The sequence below is a fragment of the Mirounga angustirostris genome, unplaced genomic scaffold (genome assembly GCF_029215605.1).
Source record: "Mirounga angustirostris isolate CCGP_5_RB_7025 unplaced genomic scaffold, mMirAng1.0.hap1 SCAF_14, whole genome shotgun sequence".
Lineage (NCBI taxonomy): Eukaryota > Metazoa > Chordata > Mammalia > Carnivora > Phocidae > Mirounga > Mirounga angustirostris.
In genome coordinates this window covers 15,322,602-15,331,149 of record NW_026991722.1, presented here as the reverse complement: position 1 = coordinate 15,331,149, position 8,548 = coordinate 15,322,602, and the positions used below count along the sequence as shown (strand labels likewise).

The window sequence follows — 8,548 nt, the reverse complement described above, 5'->3', positions numbered from 1 at the left end:
CACACTGGAATCTCCAAGATTTCTTCATAACTAGGGCCTTCAAACCTCTTTATGTTTAGATCCAGTCTCTTTTGCTTGAAATGCTCTTCTATCCTTCTTTACAAGTTAACTTCAAAATCTAGTTGTTACCTTTACCTGTAAGAGCTTTTCCAGTTCTCTCAGGGAGAGTTGGCCATTCTCTCTCCCGGCTCCCATATACTTAATATATATCTCTTTTCTATCTACAGGCATCCCTCAGAGATATTGTGGGTTTGGTTCAGACAATTACAATAAAGTGAACACTGCAATAAAGCATGTCACATGAATTTGTTGGTTTCCCAATGCATATAAAAATTATGTTTATATTATACTGTAGTTTATTAAGTGTGCAATAGTATTATGTTCTAAAAAACAACATACATACCTTAATTACAAAATACTTTATTGCTAAAAAATTCTAACCATCACCTGAGCTTTCAGCAAGTCATGTTTTTGCTGGTGGTGTTGGATGGCTGCTGACTAATGAGGGTGGTGGTTGCTGGAGGTTGGGTTGGCTGTGCAATTTCTTAAAATAAGGCAACAATGAAGTTTGCTACATTGATTGACTCTTACTTTCAGGAATGATTTCTCTGTCACATGTAAGGATGTTTGATAGCATTTTACCCACAGCAGAACTTCTTTAAAAATTGGAGTCAGTCCTCTCAAACCCTGCCATTGCCTTATCAACTAAGATTATGTCATATTCTAAATTCTTTGTTGTCATTTCAACAATCTTCATAGCATCTTCACCAAGAGTACATTCCATTTCAAGAAACCACTTTTTTCCCCCATCCATAAAAAGCAACTCCTCATCTGTCCAACTTTTATCATGAGATTCCAGCAATTCAGCCACGTTTTCAGGCTTCGTTTCCAATTCTAGTTCTCTTGCTATTCCCACCACATTTGCAGTACTTCCTTCATTTAAGTCTTGAACCTCCAATTTGTAATTAAAAAAAAAAAAATGTGGTGTCTGTGGAGTGCAGTAAAGCAAAGTGCAATAAAATGAGGTATGCCTATATTCTACTTTGAACATTGGATTCAAGTTTTTTGAAAACACAAGTAGAATGATCTACAAGTCAAGGAGAATCACTCTTAAGGAGAAGAAAGACATTGTATAATAAAATAAGAGAGGCATGTGGGTTCAAAAATGGAGGGATTTTTGAAGTTGGAAAAGCTTTGAATTTCTTTTTTTTTTTTTAAGATTTTATTTATTTATTTGACAGAAAGAGACACAGCAAGAGAGGGAACACAAGCAGGGGGAGTGGGAGAGGGAGAAGCAGGCCTCCCGCAGAGCAGGGAGCCCGATGTGGGGCTTGATCCGAGGACCCTGGGATCATGACCTGAGCCGAAGGCAGCCGCTTAACGACTGAGCCACCCAGGCGCCCCATGAAAAGCTTTGAATTTCTATAGAGTCCAATGAAATCTGTATCAGTTTGTTAGGGCTGCCATAACAAATTACCAGAAACTGAGTAGCCTAAACAGCAGGAATTTATTTTCTATCAGTTCTGGAAGCTAGAAGTCTGAGTTCAAGATATGAGTGAAATTGGTTTCTTCTGAGTCCCCTCTCGTTGGCTTGTAGATGACCATATTTCTCTGTGTCTTTACTTTGCTGTTTTTGTATGTGTTTTTGTTTCCTGATCTCTTCTTATAAGGAGTCAGTCATACTGGATTGGGCCCCACCCTAATGATCCCTTTTAACTTAATCACCTCTTTAAAGACCTATTTCCAAATTCATTTCTAATAGGGGTTAGGACTTCAACCTGAGTTTTCTGGGGACACAGTTCAACCCACAACACACGTTGTTGGAGCTCTGTTTCCAGTAAAAGTGAAGAAGTGGAAGTCCTAAGAGAGGGGATTCATGAGAGAATGAAGTCCCTGCAGGACATCGGCTAGAACAGGGTGCAGAAGAGGATCAGCCATAGAGGAGAGACATTGTTTTAGATAATAGAGGTTGAAAAGTAGATAGATACAGATGAATTTAAGCTTATTGAGAAATCAGAGTCTGATGGCTTTTATCTGTGGAGGGAGAGGAAGTATGGTGGCAGCTGAGGTAAAGTTGAGGAAGATTTGCTGAGTGGGAGAGGCCAGAAAACAGTAACAAGAGGTTGAGACTATTGGCAGGAAGTAAAACCATGAGCCATGGAGCCAATGCTGGCTGGGGAAGGGACGGAAGATCGGAAGACATTAAAGGGAAGGTATTGACAAGGGTGTTGAAGGCCTAGAGAGCTCAGGATTTAGGATTAATTTGAAAAATAAAAACCTAAAGGATGATGTTTTTTTTAACTTTTATTTTTAGCTAAATCCATCCGTGCTTTTTCTTATCCAAACATCATTGAACTTTCTATACAAGAAAGATGCTTGTTCTTTCATAGAGGTTAATACGATCACTCAGTACATCCTTTTATACCAGGTATAAATATAAATAAATATTAGGTGTGTTTACTCACTATCTTATGATGTTTTGAAAGATGTTGCCTTTGGGTAAAAGAATATAATACTGATTTTGAAGGAACAGAACTGAGGGTTGAAATGTTCATGACTAATAAAATGGGAATTGTTGCCAAGAATAGATTGCAGAGTGCTCCTACAAGTGGAGGGCAGAAAAATAATTTTGGAAGAAATGTCTGGAAAAGAAAAGAATGGTGTGTGGGGGCGGGGGTCAATCTCACTTGCAAGGGCACAAAGTAAATCAAATGAGAACTGATGAGTGATCACAATTATGTCTGAGTTATAAAGGGTCTATTTTAAGTTCGCTGTCTGTAGTTTAAAATGTTTAACTGTTCCCTATATCATAAATTAGTACTGCACTATTATTAAAGTCTGTTAAAATTCATATCCTTTAAAGCAAGAAAAGTAACAGGTGAACTTATTAAATATTTAAGTGTCAAATGATGCATTCTGTAAAAGAAAGCCTTTATTTTCCAAAAGTATAGCTAATGTGTCATGAGATACCAAAAAAATCACCCTGATTATCATCACTCCTACCACCTTTGCCTATTGCTCACCACTGCTTTACATGTTATATAAATTCACAAAACTCTGTAATGAAATATGGATCCTTCCTCAATCTATTGATTTAGCATCTCTACTCCTGCTTCAGCTGTTCTACAGAGAAAAAGAGGAATAAATTATTTTGATGATTTAAAAATGGAATAAATAAATTGTACACATTCATGCTCATTCCAGTCTTTCTATCTCAAGGAGTGTCACTTTTTTTAAAAATAGATAGTGAACTACACTGTTGGCTTTTACACAGTAAAAACCAAGCAGCTTATAACTCTGATCATTCTCAAAGAGCATCACTCTTATATTTTCCATCTTCTTTCAGATCCCTTCTTCCTTCTTTTCTTTGACACCCTTCTTCATCCTTCCTTAGATACAAGGGTACCGCAAATTGGCTGACATGGACATAGGTGGAATGCGAGCCTCCGAGTTAAGTAAGTTTTGGGGGCCAATGTTCGTTTTAAAAAGTGGGTTTAGGATTCAGGCCCAGATCAGTCTGGACACATCCACATTTGCATTATGGTGGCCGGTTTGAGCAGGGGGACAGTTTGCTTTGGGAAAGATGGAGAAAGCCAGCCAAAATTCATCTCAATAAAAATAGGATGACATAGGGATCCTCCTAGTGGCTTCTTTAGAGGGAAGAGATTGTTACTGTCAGAGATTCAGTTCTGAGACTAAGATAATTTTTTTATTCATTTTGAAAGAGTCTTAATGGCACACTTATTATGTACTAGGCATATGCTAGAGGCCAGAAATACAGAATAAAACAAGCACCATTCCTAACACTGAAAAGCTCATATCCTATTTGGAGACATTATTAGGTTTGTGCTTTACTGGTTGGTATGACTCAATCAGTTATGCGATTGTTGTGGTTCAAAGGTCTCTTGGGAGAAATAGGTAAAGTGCAAGTAACTGTAGGAGAGGTAGGGAGTATTCACAAATATGATAAGATAATGATTTTGAAGTATGAGCAAGTTGGTTTGATATAAAAAAAGGGAAAAAGTGTCCAGACAGAGGGAATAATATGAATAAAAACACACAAGGAAACGTTTAACTGCTTAAACATAATTTACATCTGCTCTAAATAGGTAAGATTTTTTTTTCCCCATGATTTTTCTCCAAAAAGAAACAACTAATCTTTATGTGGCTGTTTAGATACATTTTAAAAATCTTTAAGATGATTTAGTTTTAAAGAATTAAATGGAGCAGGAAGGGAAAATTGATGGGGACACTATACGAGACTGGTGGAAACTAATTTAGAATAAAATCAAGCTGATGAGTCCTTTCCTAGAATAAATTATGATTTTTTCCTATAAGTATGTAAAATACTATCCATGTATGGAAATCTCTCCTAAATATAAGGAAAAAATGGTCACTACTGCATTTACGGCACAGTCACTTAAATCATATTTATTACAATTATTTTGTATGTTTCATAATTAAAGTTGGCTGTCAATAAAAGCTACAATTAATCTAAAAGCAATATGGGTGGGAAAGTCTAGATTCCATGATTGCGTGAGGTAGGTAATCAAAGAAAATCAGTGTAAATGTAAATTTCACTATTTCACTGATTAGAGTGTCTTTGGTTTATAGTAGCAGCAAGGAATTCTATATATTTTTTGTTATCTACTTCAAGATTTTGAAAAATCAAAGAGCAAATCGCTGTTTTTTGCAAATCTATAGCTTGTTAGGAGGAAAATAGCTATTCCACTTTGCATAAACTCCAGGTTGGTTTCTCATCTGAAATGCTCATTGCTCATTCACGAAACTGAGAATTTGCTCAAGAAGTTTGTCAACAGGATGGTATCAGAGGAGGAGACCTTTCCAATGGGAAGATGTGGATGATGAGACAGAAGAATCATAGCAGTATGAAAAAAGTAAAAACAAACAAAAACCGTATATTTTTTGGTTGCAAAGAATAGTCATAGCAATAATCATGGTAGGAGATTGGAAGCAATTTTACAATCTGTGCTCTCAGATCCCAAGAACTCCAATATGGAATGAAACAGGAAGACAAGTTCACCTTAAATTTTTTAAAGGATAATGATGTAATCGTTCAAAATTTAAAGAATTATTGATTTGCATTGTAATAATAGACAATTTCCTTTAACCTGTTTTTTAAAAAGATTGATTTGTTATTTAAGAGGGGTGGTGAGGGGCAGAGGGAGAGAATCAATCTTAAGCAGACTCCCCACTGAGTACAGAGCCCAGTGTGAGGCTTATTCCAGGACCCTGAGATCGTGACCTGAGTAGAAATCAAGAGTCAGACGCTTAACCTACTGAGCCACCCAAGCGCCCCTCCTTTGACCTGTTTCTGAGAGCACAGTATTTTCCCTGTTTATTTCTCTTCATCTCGTTCTGTAATACATATCTGATAAATTGAAGACATATTTCCATTTAATTATCCCATTGCAGACTCCCCTCAGTTTCATTGGGTGCCATTTACAGTAATTAGGAAAACGTTCCATCACAACTTTTAACATATCTGTAAGTTTAATCCTGTCTCTCATGAATCACATTGTTTAGGTTTAGAGTGTCCAGAACTCAGGAGAATATAGAACAAGAATTCTAGAATTGAATATAGAATTGTTTCATCATTTTCCACCTCTCAACAGTGTCCTCAGCTCATTCCCTCCTGATTCACATCCCTTAACAGTGGAGACAAGATTAGTCTCCAAAGGCTTTAGTATTCTTGGTTTGGAGGGAAATGTGGAAGGCTTACTGTTCCACTCCTAAACCAGACTGTCTATAATCCACTTTATGGTTAATAGTAATATGGAGAGTATTTTGAACTTGCTTACTCAAAGGTATTGAATTAAAGTCTCCTACAAATTATTGATCCAAAATATCTATAGAAATATAGTATGAATTTGAAAGTCAATATCCAAATGGGGGAAATGGAGGGATTGTTCTGAATATTTAATTCTCTTCTTACACTGAACTTGTATTAAATACACTATGCATTTACATACTGGTTCAAATAACTTAGTGGTATACAATATGTATTTGTTGCTTTTTTCTTCTTTTTCTTTGTAGTATAACTTAAAATCTAAGGGCATATGGAATTGACATTTTCACCATAAATCCACAGGATTCCCAACTTTAGTGTTTAATTTCTGTGATAATATAGGAATATCCATGTATTCACTACCAATCTTAACATTGATACTGTTTGTTTAATATCTTTTCACAGGCTTGACATACAGTATCTGACACACAGAGGGAATATATATAACACAAACATAAGAAGCAAAATGATGAAACAAACACCCATTCACTAAGCTACCTACATTCCCCTGTACTGTCTCATTTCCCTGCCTCAGATCTTTTGTCCTGAAAAATAAAGTATTCCAATCTTACTGATGCCCCGTGTGCTTCTCTCAGTTCTCTATCTGTCGTCCACTATCTTGTATTTATTGTATATAATTCTCATGCCAGTTCTTCTCTTTTTTTAACACTTTTACAACAAATATATGAAACCTAAACAATGTGTACTAATTTTATATAAGATTTATTAATTTGATACTTGGAGCGCCAGTTAATTAATTTTATCTATATATTAAATTAATATATCAATATTATTTATCCCTTTTTCCATTGATAGTGTTTGGATAGTGATATATAGATATATTTTTTTTCTGTATGTGTTAATGCTTTGATGAACATTCTTATGCAAGTTGTACACAGATGCTGAAGTCCCTGTAAGATGGAAGTTATTAATTTTGACTGCACATTGAAATCACCTGGGGGGTATTAAAAAAACTCTGATGCCTCACTCTCACCCCCAGAAATCATAGCCTAATTGATCTGCAGAATGACTTGGGCATCAGGATTATGTTAAAGTTCCCCATAGTGAACTGAGTTTGATACAGGTTTATATATGATATAGGTTTATATGCGGAGAATTATTAGGTTGTAGGTAGTGCGTATAAACATCTTCAGCTTTACCATATATTCATACAGTGTTCCTCTGAGTGGGGGTAACCATTTTACACTTCTAGTGAAAGTGTGTGAAAATTCCCTTTTTAAAAAAATCGTGGGGTGTCTGGGTGTCTCAGTTGGCTGTGTCTGACTCTTGATTTCGGCTCACGTCATGATCTCAGCGTCATGAGATCGAGCCCTACATTGGGTTCCACACTCAGCAGGGAGTCTGCTGGAGATTCTCTCTCTCTCCCTCTGCCCCTCCCCCTGCTCTCTCTTTCTCTAAGATAAATAAACCTTTTTAAAAAATTCTTGCAACCAGGGCGCCTGGGTGGCTCAGTCGTTAAGCATCTGCCTTTGGCTCAGGTCATGATCTCAGAGTTCTGGGATCGAGCCCCGCGTCGGGCTCTCCGCTCAGGGGAAAGCCTGCTTCTCGCTCTCCCACTCCCCCTGCTTGTGTTCCCTCTCTCACTGTGTCTCTCCCTGTCAAATAAATAAATAAATTCTTAAAAAAAAAAAATTCTTGCCACCACTTAATATTGCCAGGCTTTTACATTTCTGCCAGTTTAATTAGAGTATGACATTTTATCTTCTATGGGTTTTAACTTGCCCTTTGCCTGATCATTAATGAGAAAGAGTAATTTTTCAATGCTATTGGTATTAAGGTTTTTGTTCTATGAATTATCTTTTCATATTTTTATGCATTTTAATTAAACTTTTCTTTCGTGCTTAAGTCATTAATCAGTTCCAAATTGTTATTTGTGTATTGTGTAAAAACTCTAACTTAAAAAAGTTTTCTATTTTAATTTGACGGTCTCAGCATCATATTGTTGAATAGTCCATCCTTTCTCCACTGATATGCAGTGTTGTTTCAATGATGAGTCAAATTTCCACATATGTATGGGTCAGTTTCTTGTCTCCTTATTCTATCCCAATAGTTTGTGTATGCCCGCATGAGTAAGTTGCTTCTGTAATGTTGGCTTTATAATAATTATTTCTATCTGTTAGGATAAATTCCCTTGTCTTTTTCTTCTTTAACATTGCCTCATCCATGTTGGATCTTTTATTCTTCCTTGCTAATTTTACAATTTTTTGGTCAAGTTAAGATCTCTTTCTTTCTTCCTTTCTTTTTCTTTCTTTCCTTCCTTCTTTCCTTCCTTCCTTCCTTCCTTCCTTCCTTCCTTCCTTCCTTCCTTCCTTCCTTCCTTCCTTCCTTCCTTCTTTCTTTCTTTCTTTCTTTCTTTCTTTCTTTCTTTCTTTCTTCTTTCTTTTCTCTTTCTTTCTTTTTCTTTTCTTTTTTTAAGAAAAAAGCCCAACATGGGGCTTGAGCTTACGACTCTGAGATCAAGACCTCAGCTAAGATTAAGAGTTGGACATTCAACCGACTGAGCTCCAAGGTATCCCTGGTCAAGTTAAGTTTTTGATGATAATTCCAATGAATGTATAGATAAATTTGAGAAGACTTGCCATCACGAGACTAGGTCATCTTATGATGAGGCAAATAATTCTATTTATTTAGATCTTCCCTTATGGCTTCCAATAAATGTTTATTATACTCTCTCTCTAGACTAATTGCATTATTTCATTGGATTTCTTCTTAGGTAAC

At 36.1% G+C, this 8,548-nt stretch overlaps 1 protein-coding gene across 1 annotated transcript in view; it reads left to right on the top strand.

Moving 5' to 3' along the window:
• The first annotated feature begins 2,150 nt into the window (after positions 1-2,150).
• LOC123853227 (glutamate decarboxylase 1-like) overlaps positions 2,151-8,548 on the top strand; it is a 54,248-nt gene continuing 47,850 nt past the window's right edge. Inside the window, 3 exon segments of the mRNA XM_045887936.1 lie at positions 2,151-2,213; positions 2,315-2,428; positions 3,395-3,455. Coding sequence (XP_045743892.1) covers positions 2,151-2,213; positions 2,315-2,428; positions 3,395-3,455 — 238 coding nt within the window.